At 56.7% G+C, this 16,787-nt stretch overlaps 4 protein-coding genes across 4 annotated transcripts; 2 read left to right on the top strand and 2 right to left on the bottom strand.

Annotated features, from left to right (window-relative positions):
* Positions 1 to 7,562: 7,562 nt before the first annotated feature.
* Positions 7,563 to 8,029, top strand: BGZ61DRAFT_441627 (uncharacterized protein). The gene has a single exon (XM_046244611.1). It carries the CDS (start codon positions 7,840 to 7,842, stop codon positions 8,011 to 8,013), a length of 174 nt encoding a protein of 57 aa, XP_046110951.1. The 5' UTR covers positions 7,563 to 7,839; the 3' UTR covers positions 8,014 to 8,029.
* A 17-nt stretch (positions 8,030 to 8,046) lies between these two features.
* On the top strand, positions 8,047 to 13,399 carry BGZ61DRAFT_441626 (uncharacterized protein). The gene has a single exon (XM_046244610.1). The coding sequence runs from the start codon at positions 8,336 to 8,338 to the stop codon at positions 12,947 to 12,949; it is 4,614 nt and encodes a 1,537-aa protein (XP_046110950.1). The 5' UTR covers positions 8,047 to 8,335; the 3' UTR covers positions 12,950 to 13,399.
* A 153-nt stretch (positions 13,400 to 13,552) lies between these two features.
* On the bottom strand, positions 13,553 to 14,643 carry BGZ61DRAFT_410714 (uncharacterized protein; the record flags this gene model as incomplete). The annotated part of the gene is made up of 2 exons (XM_046243247.1): positions 14,297 to 14,643; positions 13,553 to 14,247 (listed from the first exon to the last, which is right to left on the bottom strand). The coding sequence occupies exons 1-2, from the start codon at positions 14,532 to 14,534 to the stop codon at positions 13,553 to 13,555; spliced, it is 933 nt and encodes a 310-aa protein (XP_046110949.1). The 5' UTR covers positions 14,535 to 14,643.
* A 1,047-nt stretch (positions 14,644 to 15,690) lies between these two features.
* BGZ61DRAFT_441624 (uncharacterized protein) lies at positions 15,691 to 16,438 on the bottom strand. Its single transcript, XM_046244609.1, has one exon. The coding sequence runs from the start codon at positions 16,339 to 16,341 to the stop codon at positions 15,991 to 15,993; it is 351 nt and encodes a 116-aa protein (XP_046110948.1). The 5' UTR covers positions 16,342 to 16,438; the 3' UTR covers positions 15,691 to 15,990.
* Between the last annotated feature and the right edge of the window lie 349 nt (positions 16,439 to 16,787).

The following is a 16,787-nucleotide window of genomic DNA, read 5'->3' as shown; positions in this document are numbered from 1 at the left end:
TGTCCTCCAAACCTGCACACCTACATCTGGATGTGCTGACGGCCAAACCTGCACCTCGGGAGTCTGCCTTCCTTCAACTCTCCCTGACTGTACTACCGACAGCAACTGCGGTACTGGCCTTCTCTGCAGACTTGGTGTCTGTATTCCCCAGGACGTGGGCATTTGCCAGACCACCGCTGACTGCACTGGAGACAACGTATGTACAGCCGGAATTTGTGTGCCCACTGTCTTCCCTGGCTGCACCACTTCAACCGATTGTTCCCAGGGTCAGTCCTGTACGGCTGGTGTCTGCCTTCCTGCTGGATTGAACGCTTGCACGGATGATACTCAATGCACCGCAGACCAGGTTTGTACTGCCGGAGCCTGTCTCCCACGTTTGCTGCCTACATGTTCGATCGACACCGATTGTACCAGTGGTAGCGTATGCCGACTTGGCGCCTGTATTCCCCAGGATCCCTCTCTCTGCACCACCGACAGCACTTGCGCCCAGGGTGAATCTTGCACTGGGGGTATCTGTCTCCCGACCGTCTTCCCCGATTGTACAGTTGATGGAGATTGTACTACTGGCAACTCTTGTACCGGCGGCATCTGCCTTCCCTCGGGTGTTGACGTCTGTTCGGACCAGGCTCCTTGTGCGGTTGGCCTAACCTGCACCTCAGGAGTTTGCCTTCCTTCACTCCCTGCTTGCACTGTTGACAGCGATTGCAACAACAACGGAGTCTGCCGTCTTGGAGTCTGCGTACCTGCAGACCTCAACACTTGCACTACGGATAGCGACTGTACTGACAACGAAAACTGTACTGGCGGCATTTGTATCATCAAGCTCTTCCCTACGTGCTCTCAAGACTCAGACTGCAGCAGCACTGATGCTTGTACCGGAGGCATCTGTCTCCCCTCGGGTATTGTCAGCTGTCCCCAAGATGGTCAGTGTTCTACAGGCCAGACCTGCACTTCGGGAGTGTGCCTCCCGGATAATTTACCCACATGCACCACGGATACCGACTGTTCCAGCGGTCAGCTCTGCCGACTTGGAGCCTGTCTCCCCCAGGATCTCAGCGTCTGTCAACTTGACGCACAGTGTGCTGTGGACCAGGTCTGCACAGCCGGCATCTGTCTTCCAGAGACGTTCCCGGTTTGCCAGACTGACGACAACTGCGAATCTGGCTTCACCTGCACCTCCGGGTCCTGTCTCCCATCTATCATTCCCACCTGCGATACCGGCAACCCCTGTACGACGGGACAGACTTGTACCTCGGGCGTCTGTCTTCCCGACGTCCTGCCTACCTGCAGCCTGGACCCTGATTGTCGATCTGACGAGGCCTGCAGACTGGGTCTTTGCATTCCCAAGGATCTCAACGCTTGCACGGCCGATAGCGACTGCTCTGCTACGCAGACTTGCACTGGAGGTCTCTGCATCCCAGAGGTCTTCTCCCCTTGCGCCACTGATACCGACTGCGGCAGTGGTAACTCTTGCACAGGCAACCTCTGCCTTCCAATAGGCATCGCCAGTTGCACTGACGACACCAGTTGTAGCGATGGTCAAACTTGCACTGGCGGAGCCTGTCTTCCTCAGGGTTTGAGCGCTTGCTCCGTCGACCTAGACTGTGCCAGTGGTGGTGTATGCCGCCTAGGCGTATGCATACCCCAGGATCTCACTGTGTGCACTCTCGACTCCGATTGTGGCACTGGCCAGGCCTGTACCGCAGGACTCTGCTTGCCCCAGATTATTCCAAGCTGTCAATCCTCCACGGACTGTACCGAGGGCCAGACTTGCACTGCCAATGTCTGCCTTCCGAGCACATTGACTCCTTGCACGGCGGGTGACGGTACTTGCGCAACTGGACAGACCTGCACAGCGGGTGTCTGTCTTCCCGAAGTCCTCCCAGCCTGCTCGCAGGATACCGACTGCGGTGATAGCCAGGTCTGTAGGGCCGGCGTTTGTTTCCCCGAAGTCGTTACCGCGTGTACAGACGACACCACTTGCTCCGATGGTCAAACTTGCACAGGTGGCCTCTGTCTCCCAACTGTCCTCCCAGCCTGCCAGAGTGCGACTGACTGCACTTCGGGCGATATCTGTGTCTCAGGCACATGCCTCCCTGATATCGTCACTCAATGCACGGCCGATACTGACTGCGGTCCTGGCGAGACTTGCACAAACGGAGTGTGCCTTGGAGATTTCATTCCCACTTGTTCAGCAGACTCTGACTGCACTAGCACTCAGGTGTGCCGACTGGGTGTCTGTCTCCCTCGCGATCTCACTGCTTGCTCTACCGACCAGCCTTGTGCCGCCGGCCAGACTTGTACCGCGGGAGTGTGCGTTGCAGATGCTCTCCCGGCCTGCCAGTCTTCTACAGACTGCGCAACCGGGCAATCCTGCACTGGCGGCTTCTGTCTCCCCGATATCATCAACTCCTGCGATGGCGACACTTGCGCCGCTGGACAAACTTGCACGTCTGGTGTCTGTCTCCCTGACGCTGTGGGTACTTGCACCAGCGATACCGACTGTTCAAGTGACGAAGTGTGTCGACTCGGAGTCTGTCTCCCCAGGGTTCTCAACTCTTGCGACGATAATACTCCGTGCCCAACTACTCAAACTTGCACGGCGGGTATCTGCCTTGCCACTGTCTTCCCCGCTTGCGTAGTTGCTACGGATTGCACTGGTGGCCAGGATTGCATCGCTCAAATATGTCTCCCCTCCACCCTCATCACTTGTGGAACTGGCAATCCTTGTGCTGGCGATGCCACTTGCACCAGCGGCGTCTGCCTCCCCAACAGTCTGACCTCCTGTGGGGATGATTCGGGATGTGCTTCCAACCTGCTCTGCCGACTGGGAGTCTGCATACCCCGTGATATCGTATCCTGCACAGGAAACAGTGCATGCAGTGCCGACGAGGTTTGTACGGCTGGCTTCTGCGTTCCGCAGCTCCTCCCGGGCTGTCAATACTCGACAGATTGCTCTTCGGGCCAGACTTGCACAGCCAATATTTGCTTGCCAGTCGGTCTGGAGTCATGCACGACGGACGACGAGTGTGCTGCCGGCCAGACTTGCGCCAGCGGAGCCTGCCTCCCAGGATCGTTGCCGTCATGTACAACTGAAGCCGATTGCAGCGGCGAGCAGGTCTGTAGGCTTGGACTCTGTATCCCCTCAGACCCGACCGTCTGCTCAGCCGATTCCGACTGCACCAGCGACCAAACATGCACAGCTGGTCTCTGCCTCCCCAGCATTTACCCCCCTTGCCAGACGGACCAGAACTGTGCAACCGACCAAGTCTGCACCGCTGGTGTCTGTCTTCCCAGCGTGCTCCCCGGCTGCCAGACCGACGGTGACTGCGGCGCGAACCAAGCCTGCGTCTCCAACGTCTGTCTCCCCAGCGTGCTCCCAGCCTGTACTACAGATGCTCAGTGCACTGGCGGAGATGTCTGCCGACTGGGCAACTGTCTGCCCGCTGAAGTCGCCGTCTGCACAACCGATAGCGACTGTACCTCGCCGCAGACGTGTGTCGCTGGCCTCTGCCTCGCAGAAGTCTTCCCAACCTGCCAAGACACGTCGGATTGCAACAACGGTGAAATCTGCACTGGCGGCGCTTGTTTCCCAAGCACCCTGCCTACGTGTAGTACTGATGTTCCTTGCACCATTGCCGGTCAGACTTGCACGGATGGGCTTTGCCTGCCCGACGTTCTGCCTTCTTGTGACGACGATACCGCGTGTGCATTCGGCCAAGTTTGCAGACTCGGTCTCTGCATCCCCCGGACTCTCGTCACTTGCTCCGATACCGAGCCCTGTACCGGCGACCTCACCTGCACTGCTGGACTCTGCATTGCACCGGTATTCTCTACATGCGCCAGCTCTGATGACTGTGGCCAGGGCCAAACCTGCACATCCAACACCTGTCTGCCAGCTACCCTACAGGGCTGCAGCGACAACAACGCGTGTGGAGACAGCCAAACTTGCACCAACGGACTCTGTCTCCCCGACATCCTCCCAACCTGTGCAAGTGACTCCGAATGCGACACCACTGCAGTTTGCAGACTCGGCGTCTGTATTCCTTCCGACCTCGCCACCTGCACACTTGACAGCGACTGTTCTACGGGCCAGTCTTGTCTTGGTGGAATCTGCCTCCCCCAGGTCTATCCCCCGTGCGCGTCCACTGCCAACTGCGCGACTGGCCAAACCTGCACAGGCGGCGTCTGTCTGCCCGACGTCTTGCCTACTTGCGACGATGCCGGCAATGCGTGTGCCGATGGTCAAACTTGCACCTCAGGCGTCTGCCTGCCCGATGTGCTCCCGACTTGCGCGAGCGACTCTGCTTGCGGAAGTGGCAAGGTCTGCAGACTCGGCGTCTGTATTCCCCAGGATGTTGTTCCCTGCACCGCCAGCTCGGATTGCGACAGCGCGCTGATCTGTACGGGCGGTTTCTGCATCGAGCCGGCGTTCCCTGCTTGCGAGGCGGACGCCGATTGCGATAGCGGCAACACTTGCACTGGCGGCTTCTGCTTGCCCACTGTTATTCCGACGTGTACGGACGACAGCTCTTGCACCGACGGCCAGACTTGCAATTCTGGAGTCTGTCTTCCAGTCGACTTGCCCATTTGTGAGGCGGATGCTGACTGCTCTGCTAACCAACTCTGCCGACTGGGAGTTTGTATCCCCGAGGTCATCACCGCCTGCGCCACCGACACGGACTGTGGCAGTAGCCAGACCTGCACAGCTGGGCTTTGCGTCCCAGAGGTATTCCCTCCATGTACCCAAGATAGCGACTGTGGCACTGGAAACGCTTGCTACAACAGCGTCTGTTTGCCTGTCACCCTGGCCACTTGCACAGACGCCCCGGATACCTGTGTCGATGGACAAATTTGCGTCGGAGGAGTCTGCCTTCCAGCCAATCTTCCAGCCTGTTCTGCTGATGCAGATTGTGGGCTCAACCAGGTCTGCCGCCTCGGCCTCTGCATCCCAGATGCCATTGATATTTGCACTGTCAATACCGACTGCAGTGACCAACAGATTTGCACTGCTGGTGTTTGTGTTCCTGAGCCCTTCCCGCAGTGCACTGTCGATGGTGACTGCGTCAGCGGCCAGTTCTGTACCGGCGGAGTTTGCATCATCGACACTTTCCCTACCTGCAAAACTGATAGCGATTGCGGTACTAGTGAAGGATGTGTGTCTGGTATTTGTGTGCCAGACGTCCTCCCCTCTTGCAGCACCGATACAGACTGTGCCTCGGGCCAGGTCTGTCGACTCAACCTCTGTCTCCCAGAGGCTCTCACACAATGCCAGGCCAACTCGGATTGCAGCGGTACTCAAACCTGCACAGGAGGCATTTGTCTGCCGGAGGTCTTCCCGACCTGCGAAGCCGACAGCGACTGTGGAAGCGCCAACTCTTGCGTTGGCGGCACCTGTCTCCCATCTACGTTGCCATCATGCGCAAACGGCGAGACATGTGCTGAAGGTCAAACTTGTACTTCTGATGTCTGCCTCCCCGACACTCTGCCACCTTGCTCTCAAGATACGGACTGCGGCGCCAGCCAAGTCTGTCGACTCAACCTCTGTATCCCAGAGGTCCTCAACCAATGCGAGACGGATCAGCAGTGTGGAACCAGCCAGACCTGTAGCGGCGGCCTCTGCGTCCCTGAGGTCTTCCCTGTTTGCACGACGAACACCGACTGTGGCAGCGGCTTTGCCTGCACTGGCGGGCTCTGTCTCCCCGATGTCCTGAACGCCTGCGGAACCGGCAGTCCTTGCGAAGCCGATCAAACTTGCACTGGAGGTGTCTGCTTGCCCGATTTCCTGCCTGCTTGTACCGCCGATTCCAACTGCGGAACTGGCCAGGTTTGTCGACTTGGAGTTTGCCTTCCCGGCACCGCCGTTACCTGCGATTCCTCCGACGACTCTTCCTGCGAGTCGGGCCAGATTTGCGCTGCCGGTATTTGCGTTGCAGGGGTCTTCCCGCCTTGCACCGACACCGTCGACTGTAGTACCGGAAATGTCTGCACTGCTGGAACTTGCATCCCCGAAACTCTACCTACATGCGACAACAACAACTGTGCAGAAGGCCAGACTTGCGTGTCTGGTGTCTGTGTTCCTGCTGAATTGCCTGCTTGTACTACTGATACCGACTGCGGCAGCAATCTGCTCTGCAGACTCGGCGTCTGTCTACCGCAAGTCGTCACGAGTTGCGAAACTGACACTCAGTGCGGTGATGGTCAGACCTGTTCAGTCGGTCTTTGTATCCCTGAGGTCTTCCCAACCTGCCAGGCCGACACTGACTGTTCTTCTGGACAAGTTTGCACGGGTGGCGTTTGCCTTCCTGTTACACTCCCCGAATGCAGCGATACCACCCCATGCGCCGACGGTACAACCTGTTCGTCTGGCGTCTGTATTCCAAGCACCCTCCCTACCTGCACCACGGATTCTCAGTGCGCCAACAGCCAGGTTTGTAGACTCGGCGCCTGTATCCCCGACGCTCTCGACCTCTGTCAAACCGACGACACATGCACTGGCGGCCAGGTATGCACGGCTGGACTCTGCCTGCCACCGGTCCTCCCAACCTGCTCTACGGACCAGGATTGTGTTGCGGCCGATTCTTGTGTATCAGGCGTGTGCGTTCCCGACGTCCTACCGACCTGCACTGCTGGCAACGGCGACTGCGCGACTGGCCAGACTTGTGTTTCTGGTGTCTGTCTGCCCTCGGGATTGACTGACTGTAGCACCGGAACTGAATGCGCCACCGGTCAAGTTTGCAGACTCGGTGTCTGTGTTCCTGACGATCTCACCGTCTGCCAAACCGACGACCAGTGTACGACGGGCCAGACTTGCACAGCCGGTCTTTGCCTCGCCACTGTCTTTCCAGATTGCTCCGCTAGTAATCCCTGTGGCGATGGCCTCACCTGTACTTCTGGTGTCTGCCTCCCCGACACCCTCGGCACTTGCGAGACCAGCGATACCTGCGACGCTGGTCAATCCTGTACTGGCGGAGTCTGCCTCCCCACCGTACTACCTGCTTGCCAAGCTGATAGCGACTGCGATACATCCGACGTCTGCAGACTTGGTGTGTGTATTCCTCGCGATACGGTCCTTTGTACAGTTGCAGAGGATTGCTCAAGCGACCAGACCTGTACAGCCGGTATTTGTCTTGCCACGGTCTTCCCAGGCTGCACACAGAGTTCCGATTGCGGTACCGATCAGACGTGTACTGCTGGTGTCTGTCTTCCGAGCACTCTCAACGGGTGTCAGGCCAACAGTGACTGCACTGACGGCCAGACTTGCGCTTCTGGCGTCTGTCTACCCGCCCTCCTCACCAGCTGCACAGTCGATTCAAACTGTGACACCACCCAGGTTTGCAGACTTGGCTTCTGTATTCCCCGGACTGTCTCGACCTGCACGGCTGATAGCGACTGTGGAACCTCCCAGTCCTGCACTGGAGGAATCTGCGTCCCGGAACTGCTGCCCAACTGCGCGTCCGACACCGACTGCAGTACCGGACAAACCTGTACATCTGGCGTCTGTTTCCCCAGCACTGTGGCGACTTGCTCTGCAGACACTGAATGTCAAGAACGTGAGACTTGCACATCTGGTGTTTGCGTTCCTTCGGTCCTGCCAGCCTGCGGCACAGACGATTCTTGTGCTGAAGGCTTGGTATGCAGGCTGGGAACTTGTCTTCCTGGCGTCCTCACCTCGTGTCAGAGCAGCATCGACTGTCGCGACGGTCTCAGTTGCCAATCAGGTCTCTGCGTGCCACTGTCGGTTCTCTGCACAGCTGATACTGACTGTGATACTGATAATGTCTGCCGCGCAGGCCTCTGCGTTCCGCAGTCCTTCCCTGGCTGCTCTACCGACGCCCCATGTGCCGAAGGCAACACATGTACAGCCGGCCTCTGTATTCCCACAGTGCTCCCTGGCTGCACGACTACGGGTGGCTGTGCAACCGACCAAGTCTGCACAGCTGGTGTCTGCCTTCCAAGCAGTCTCTCCGGCTGTCAGGCTGCCTCAGACTGTGGCTCAACCGAGGAGTGTAGAGCCGGCCTTTGTGTGCCACAGGCTCTGATCCAATGCACCACCAGCTCTGATTGCAACGGCTCCAACAGCGAGCTCTGTCTTTCTGGCCTTTGTGTGTCCCAGCTCACATCGTGTACTGTTGACGACGATTGCACTGGCGATGATGTGTGCACGCTCAACCTCTGCCGTCCCCCTGTTGTGGCGCAATGCTCGGCAGACAGCGATTGCAGTGCCGAGGAGTTCTGCTCTCTCGGCGTATGTGCTCCGCGGTCCCTCACATGCACAACTAGCGATGATTGCAGCGAGGGTAATGTCTGTACCGTCGGCCTATGCACTCCTGATATGTCGACGGTTTCTTGTACTACGGCAACGGACTGCCTCCTGGGTGTTGGTCTCTGTCCCCTTGGACTCTGCACCTGCACTGACGGAAAATGCACCTTGGACCCGAGTGTTCCTGGTTGCTCCGAAAATTCCGATTGTGTTACCGGCCAGACATGTCAAAGCGGTGCCTGCGTCGCAACAACGACATGCTCAACCACCAACGACTGTACGCTTGGCGTCAACCTTTGCCTTCTTCCTGGTGTCTGTGTCTGTCTCAACGGTCTCTGTACCCTCGGAAGCGGCACAACGCCCACGTGTACGTCGAATTCCGACTGCGATCAGGCTGGTGGTGAGATCTGCCAAAACGGCAGGTGTGTCGTTCCTTCAACGTCGTGTTCTAGCGATATGGAATGTACTGGCAAGGTCCTGAGCGGCGACATCTGCCTCTTCGGCCTCTGCGCTTGCAACGGCGGTACTTGCGTCTACAACGGCCCAGGGACCTGTTCTACAAATGCCAACTGCGACAGTAACGAGCTGTGTACTGCTGGGAAGTGTGTCCCCAACCCTGTCCAGTGCACGGCCGACGCCTCGTGCGGCACTGAGCAGATCTGCCAGTTTGGTTCCTGCATCGCTGGCTGCCGCACCAACAGCGGTTGCACCGGTACCCAGGCCTGTCAGTTCGGTGCCTGTGTTCCAGGCTGTACTGCCGATAGCGATTGCACTTCAGACCAAACCTGTGAAGACAGACTCTGCATCAACAAGGTCCTCCAAGAATGCACAACAACTGCTCAGTGTGGCACGGCCGAGATCTGCCAGCTCGGCACCTGTTTCCCCAACCTCCTCCCTATTTGTATCACCGCTTCTCAGTGCAGCGAGGGTCAAATCTGCCCCGCTGGACTCTGCACTGGCTGTTCCAGTGATGCCCAGTGTGGTACTGGCCGGTCCTGTCAAGCAGGGCTATGTGCCGCCAGTGTCACCCCGTCATGCACGTCAAACTCTGACTGTGGCACCGGACTCGTATGCCAGAGTGGTCTCTGCCGTGCTTGTACTCTCTCATCCCAGTGCAGCGGCGACGACGTCTGTACTGCTGGAGTATGCGGGGCTTGTACCCTCACTGCCCAGTGTGCCACCGGCGATGTCTGCGTCAACGGTGTCTGCGGCGACTGTACCGATACCTCTCAGTGCGGCCTCGGCCGAGCCTGCAAGAGTGGACAATGCGGAAGCTGCGACCAAAACTCGGACTGCGGACTCGGTAACGTTTGTACGCTCGGGTCCTGTACTCCTGGCTGCACTGGAAACTCAGGCTGTATCGCAGGCCAGGCCTGTATAACCGGGCTCTGCTCGGCCTGCACAACCAACTCGCAGTGCAGCACTGGTCAAGCATGCTTGGCTGGTGTTTGTACTTCCTGTCTCCTCGACGCCCAATGCGAATCCACCGAGGTTTGTATCTCGGGAGCTTGCCAACCTGCTTGTACGACAAACACGCAGTGTACCGGCGGCCAAGTGTGTACGCTGGGACGATGCTCCGCATGCTTGCTCAACTCAGACTGCGGCACCGGCCAAGTCTGCAGCTCCGGATCTTGCGGTACCTGCACGTCAACGGGCCAGTGTGGCCTTGGCCAAGTCTGCGACGCTGGCGTTTGCCATGCTGCCTGTCTTTCTAACGCTGGGTGTTCCAATGGACAGACATGCCAATCTGGTCTTTGTGTCCCCTGTACCGATGCCTCTCAGTGCGGCCTCGGCCAGGTCTGTACCTCTGGAGCATGTGGCTCTTGTAGCAGTGACGGCCAATGCACCGCGGTTGGTCAGATCTGCAGCGGCGGTGTCTGCACCGCCGGCTGTGTTTCCAGCTTAACATGCGGCGGCGGCCAAGTCTGTCAAGCCGGCCACTGTGTCGCCTGTTCTGCCTCGGTCCCATGCGCTCCTGGTCAAGCTTGCATATCAGGAGCCTGTGGTCCTTGCTCAACAAGCAGCCAATGTGGTAATGGCCAAGTGTGCAGCGGCGGTTTCTGCATCACAGCTTGCACTTCAACCTCGTGTTTGCTCGGATCAGTCTGCAAGGATGGCATTTGCTCCCCTTGCACTGGGAACTCGGATTGCACCACCGGCCAGGTTTGTTCCCTCGGAGCCTGTGGAATCTGTACCCTCGATTCGCAGTGCACCACGGCCGGCCAGGTGTGCAACAGCGGCGCCTGCTCTGCGGGCTGTACATCCAATTCCCAGTGTAGCAACGGCCAGGCGTGTAAGTCGGGCCACTGCACAATCTGCTCAGGCAACTCGGATTGCGGTACTGGCCAAGTATGCAATCTCGAAGTCTGCGGTGCCTGTACTACCGATCTCCAATGCGGTACTCTTGGTGTCGGACAATACTGTTCCAACGGCGCCTGTCGCGCAAGCTGCACATCCAACACGGATTGTAGCAGCAACGAGGTCTGCAATACTGTTACCGGGAAATGCGGTGCTTGCACGCTCAACTCTCAGTGTGCCACAGGCCTCGCCTGCATCAGCGGCACCTGCGGTGCCTGCACAGCTACAACTCAGTGCTCCACGGGACAGGTCTGTAGCAGTGGTGTATGCATTGCTGCTTGTACGACCAACGCAGCGTGTCTTGCTGGTCAAGTCTGTAACATTTCCACGGGTCTCTGCGGCCTATGCACCTCCAACGGCCAGTGCAATGCGGGTTCCGTCTGCAACCTCTCGACGGGAACCTGCGGTCTCTGCACGCTCGATTCCCAGTGCCTCGTCGGTCAAGGGTGTGATACCTCGACCGGCCTTTGTGCTACCGTGTGTGATACCGCCGTCGGTTGTGGTGGCGGCCGTGTCTGTACCGTCCCAGAATCCAGCACCGGCACCACCGGCCTCTGTACCGGCTGCACCAAGACATCGCAGTGCCGTACCGGACAAGTTTGCCTCAGCGGCCTCTGTTCGGCCTGTACGACCGACACTCAGTGCGGCACCGGTCAAGTCTGCCGTCTCGGATCCTGTGCTGCGAGTTGCTCGACCAACGCGGGCTGTAGCACTGGTCAAGTGTGTTTGGCCGGATCCTGCACAACCTGTACGGATTCCACTCAGTGCAATACCGGACAGGTCTGTTCCTCTGGTACCTGTACTGCCTGTACTCAGTCTACTCAATGCACGGAAAGCCAGGTCTGTAGCAACGGTCTTTGCATCACTGCTTGCACTTCCAACGATAGCTGTGGTACGGGCAAAGTCTGCCAATCCAAGCTCTGTGTGGATTGTAACGACTCCTCTCAGTGCAATACGGGCCAGGTCTGTACCCTCGGTTCCTGCGGGCCCTGCCTCCTCGACACCCAGTGTACTACTGCCGGACAGGTCTGCAACAGTGGAGTTTGCTCCGCTGGTTGCACAGCGAATTCGCAGTGCGGCACTGGACAGGTCTGTTCGGCTGGCCATTGTACTACTTGTTCCTTGGCTTCCCAGTGCAACACCGGTGGTACCACTGGCCAGGTCTGTCTACTCGGCGCCTGCGGTCCCTGTTCACTTGACACCCAGTGTCCCGGACAGGTCTGCGAGGGCGGCCAATGCATCGCCTCCTGCTCATCCAACGCGAACTGCGGCACAGGCAAAGTGTGCTCCGGCAGCCACTGTACGACGTGTACGTTGACCTCCCAGTGCGACACTGGTCAAGTCTGCTCAAGCGGTGTCTGCGGAGCTTGCACTTCCGACACTCAGTGCTCCCTGGGCAATGTCTGCACCAGCGGCCTCTGTCAAACGGCCTGTCTCGCCAACTCCGGCTGCAGTAGTGGTAAGGTCTGTTCGGCTGGCCACTGCATTGCTTGCTCCACGGACGCGCAGTGCAATACCGGTGGCACCCTCGGCCAGGTCTGTTTGAGTGGCGTATGCAGCGCTTGTACGCTTGATAGCCAGTGTACAACCTCCGGCCAAGTCTGCAACAGCGGTGCTTGTTCTGCCGCCTGTACATCTACCAGCTGCACTGGCGGTCAGGTCTGTCTATCAAACCATTGCGCGGCCTGTACGGATACCAGCCAGTGTGCCTCTGGAAAGGCCTGCGTGGGTGGAGTGTGTACCACTTGTACGCTCGACAGCCAATGTACCGGCGGCCAAGTTTGCAACAGCGGCGTCTGCTCTGCCGCCTGCACATCTACGAGTTGCACCGGTGGTCAGGCTTGTATATCTAACCACTGCGCTGCTTGTACGGCTTCTTTCCAGTGCCCCACCGGCAAGGCCTGTGTTGGCAGCTTGTGTACCATTTGCACGCTTGACAGCCAATGTTCAAATGGCCAGGTTTGCAGCAGCGGTGCTTGTATTGACGCCTGTACCACTGCCAGCTGCACCGGTGGCACAGCATGTGTCTCTGGTCACTGTACTCTTTGCACGGCCTCCTCTCAGTGCCCAGTCACTGGCCAAGTTTGCACTGTTGCGGGTGTATGTGCCTCTTGTTCTGTCACCAATCCGTGCCCCAATACCCAAGTCTGCGGCACCAACAATCTCTGCGGTCCCTGTACCACTGACGCTCAATGCGGTACGAATCGAGGATGTGCAAACGGCACGTGTCGGTCCAAGTCTTGCTCTACCGCGGCTTCTTGCCTTGGTCTCAACATCTGTGGCGCGACCAATATTTGCCTTTGTCTCTTCGGACTCTGCGCACTTTGATGCATGCCAGGGCTTCGAAAAGCCGTGCGCAAGCACCCGAGCCATAAGGCTCTTTTTATCACTGGACTATCTTTGTCCAACAATCCCAATCTCGCCCTCTCGCGAGCCCCTTTTCTTATTCGTCAGATTGTCACTACTCTACTCTCTTATCTATCTCACGCTCTGGGCTTCGGCTAGCACTATATGGGTGTTTGTTTTGTTTCGGCTTTTTGCCCCCTGTCAGACTGGAATCAACATCACGATTCAAAGCTCGGTTCTGTATCAGCGACGAAGGAGTTTTGAGCGTTATCATGGGGGCTGTTTTAATCCCCTTACACTCACTGGGCCAGCTGTTGGCTCGCCTCACCACGTTTGGAAGTTTAGTAGTTGTGCCACTTAATGGCCACTCTCTCGTTATGACACGCGTCAACCTGGAAAAAACAGGCCTTGACGTTTAATACAATATTGTTCTTAAACTTGAGCTCAAGATATGTGACGTGATCGAATTGAATTCCAGCCGTCCATTTATTGGTCGGCTTGGATGAACGTGCGAATCTCTAAATGACAGGCAGCTCTTAAAATATACTATTTGTACAAATACCGTATGTCGGCTTGGTAAACTTCCTAGTTTCCGGCCAAAATGGCTTGGCTCTCCTCGTAGTCGCTTGTTCCATGCTCGGGATCCGCGTCCTCTGCATTCTCAGACCCGCAAAGCGAACCGGCATTGTACGCTCCCGCGGGGCCGTCAACGCCAGCAAACTCGCGCTTATCGTTAGCGAGGAGCATGTTCTCCGCGGCTTCGGGAAGCCAGCCGTTGATGAAGTCGCCGTGGGAGCAGTACGACGATCCGCATGCGAGCTCGAAAGGCGGCGCGCCGGACCAGCCGTCGGGGAGGATCTTGCGGAGGTCGTAGCGGATGGAGAATCGCAGCTGCGGGATGCGCTTCATTCCCGACGGGCAGCGGTTCGCGGGCTTGAAGCTGCCGCTCCAGTTTTGCGTTCCCGAGTAGGCCGAGTCGAGGCTGTCCTCGTTGACGCAGTCGGGGAACAGCAGCAGGGTCTGGAGATGGGTCGAGCAGGTCGTCGTGGGGAAGGCGGACACGTCCTTGTCGCCGCTGGACTCGCCTTCGCAGAACCACTGCACGCCAGTCAAGCTGTCGACGCCCTCTTGGGAAACGGCGGAGACGTTGCCGGCGACGGCCTGGAAGTCCTGCGGGATGGCGATCTCGGCGTTCTCAATGGAGACGTAGTAGGCGCTGAATCGGCTGAGGGGGACAGGCTGGGTTCCAGTGTCATTTCGGACGTAGAGAGTGGGGACCCCTAAAGATGTTAGATACGGAAAGATCCTACAAAATCCGGTGTAACTCACAGTAAATGGAGTAGTCGTTGGGGTTCTCGGCAGTAGAACAGCCCGCCTGGAGCTCCTTCGACGTCGTCGTGTTGATCGTCACAGCGTCCGACCCGAAGAAACTGTGCATGTGGCTCTTGCCATACTGGCCGGGGAACACGATCGGATCAATGTTCTTCAACATGAACCGGTCCGCGGACGTGACGGTGTAGGCGGAGACGGCGCCGGCGCCGGCTAGGAAGAGGGCAATGGATCGCATAGCGAGTGAAGAAGAGAAAGAATGACTAATAAACGAATGACGCAAACGATTGAGGAGACACGGAAGTGAATGCGGCGCTGCTCGGATACACAAATTGACAGAAAAGACGAGTATTTAAACGACCCGATGTGTGGGCCGCTGGTAAGGGACGGATCTCCCCTGACGGTCGCAGTCAGATGGCCGCGTCCCAACAGCCGAAGCGAACTGGCACTATTAAATACCGGGGCGCAATGGATCTGCTGATTGATGGAAACAAACGCACTGTTTCGTCCGCTTGCCAAGCACAATCTAACGTGAAACCCACTCGAAGCAGACTACGGTTGCAGAAGCAGGCCCCCTGGAAACGAGACTGGCTTGATGGGGTTAAGCTTAAATCCAATTCCTAGTTATACGCGGGACTCGCCTGCGTGATGATGGAGATCGACGAGGATCATTTTGTAACGCTTGGATATGCTTTTTTACTACATGGTTTCAAGTAGATCTGTTTATATTGAGTGCCGGTTGGCGAGATTATGCATCGGTGATTTTGGTGAGATGCATGACAGTGATGCTTCACCTGCCTCAGGATTGACCTTCAGGCGTTTGGAATGAGATATTGAATGCATGTTTTTCTTTGTCTAGATAGTAACCGGAGGCTTTGTTCCTGCGGGCCAATTGGTTCTACGGATATGTTTCTTCATCCACCGCCCGTCCAGGATGTCTTTGTGCGATGAAACTCGCTCCCATGGGATCCCTGCTCTGCTCCCCTGTCCTGAGCGGCTCCGTTAAAAAGGAGATATAAACACTAGGACGGAAACTGGTGTATAAAGTTCATACGCTCAACTGCGTTTAGCCTTAAATTATGAGTTCATGTCTGAATTAACACCGATAAACCCACTCCCCTATGTTTTGTGTTCTTTGAACAAAGTATGGAAAAAATGTTAACGCGTGGGTTTCGCTCACGAAGCCTGGCGGTATTGTATGGGGTCGTCAGGTGGGGCTTGCTCCGAATCACCCATCGGGACATAGACAACCAGATGGAAAAGGCTATCGCTTCACCGTTGTGGAATTTCGAGATTGGTGTCTGCTGTTGGTGGATGGGACACTGCGTCAGTGACATTTGAAGCTCAGTTGGTGGAACACGACGACCTTCGCTTGAAAAGGGGAGATAAATATGGGTTGTTCAATGGAAGATCCAGATGCCTTCAATTTTAGCTTGACAGGCTTTTATGATATATAGAGCCCTGCTTTTGTCTTGGAGACTTAGCCCACTAACCACACTCAGATATCACCACCATCAAGCTGCCACTTGCCCCCGGCGAATTACGGCAATTGCTTCGTGAGCAACACCTTTGTCGTCATCAAAACTCAAGACAGATTCAATCTCGTTGAAACCAACCCAGATTGTATCAAAATCCTCGTCTTCATCCTGCGTGCCTTCTTCTCGAATAGCTGTGCTATCCGCGCTCGCAATATATCAAAACATGATCTTCAGAATTCCCTTGTTGACTTGCTGTGTGACAGCGAAGGGTTTAGTGACGGCTGTGGGGCTGCCCTCGGCCCTCATAGAAGATGGCAAAGTAGCCATGGTCTTGATATTGACGGGGAGCAGTTGAACGGGTATGCCAGTCTCCTCGAATGTTTCTCGCGTCGCAGTGTCCTCGAGGCCTTCACTTAAATCTTTCCGTCCCTTGGGAAGTAGGTACTCGCCCGTCTTCCGCCAGCGGATAAGCAACACTTTCGCTCTCGCGACATCTACCGAGACGGTGCCGCAACTGATGGCGAATTGATTTGCGAAGAAAATGGATTGCTCCAGTGACGGCACCATGGTTTCGAAGCTGGTTTTTCTGAGCCCTCTGAGTTTCAAATCAGGATTCTCGAGCTCGTCAAGAACTTACTGCGGTAATATGGCCAGCAAATTGATGGGAATCGGCGCAGCGTGTCAAGGAATGCTGTGTTGCAAATCAGAATCAAAACATTGGGGAAGTACCCGGTGGGTTGACTAAGCCTTCGGGTAAGCTCTGGCGGTTTGCAGTGATTCTATTAGATCAACCTGGATGATCAAGAGGTTAGCCGTACACACATACCCAGAGGGGGGATTAGAAGCTCAACCGTACAAAAAACACCAACAATAGGATTAACAATACAGACTGTATACCCAGGTCATTTAAAGGTCAACAGTTTACTCAGACAGATAAGGTTCCTAGCCCAGATAGTTACCTTTTTCAATACCTTAATGAGCTGCAATAACAGCTGCATCTTGAAAAAGCTAGG

Source organism: Ilyonectria robusta (assembly GCF_021365365.1).
Source record: "Ilyonectria robusta strain PMI_751 chromosome Unknown BGZ61scaffold_2, whole genome shotgun sequence".
Lineage (NCBI taxonomy): Eukaryota > Fungi > Ascomycota > Sordariomycetes > Hypocreales > Nectriaceae > Ilyonectria > Ilyonectria robusta.
This window is presented reverse-complemented; position numbering and strand designations above follow the sequence as displayed.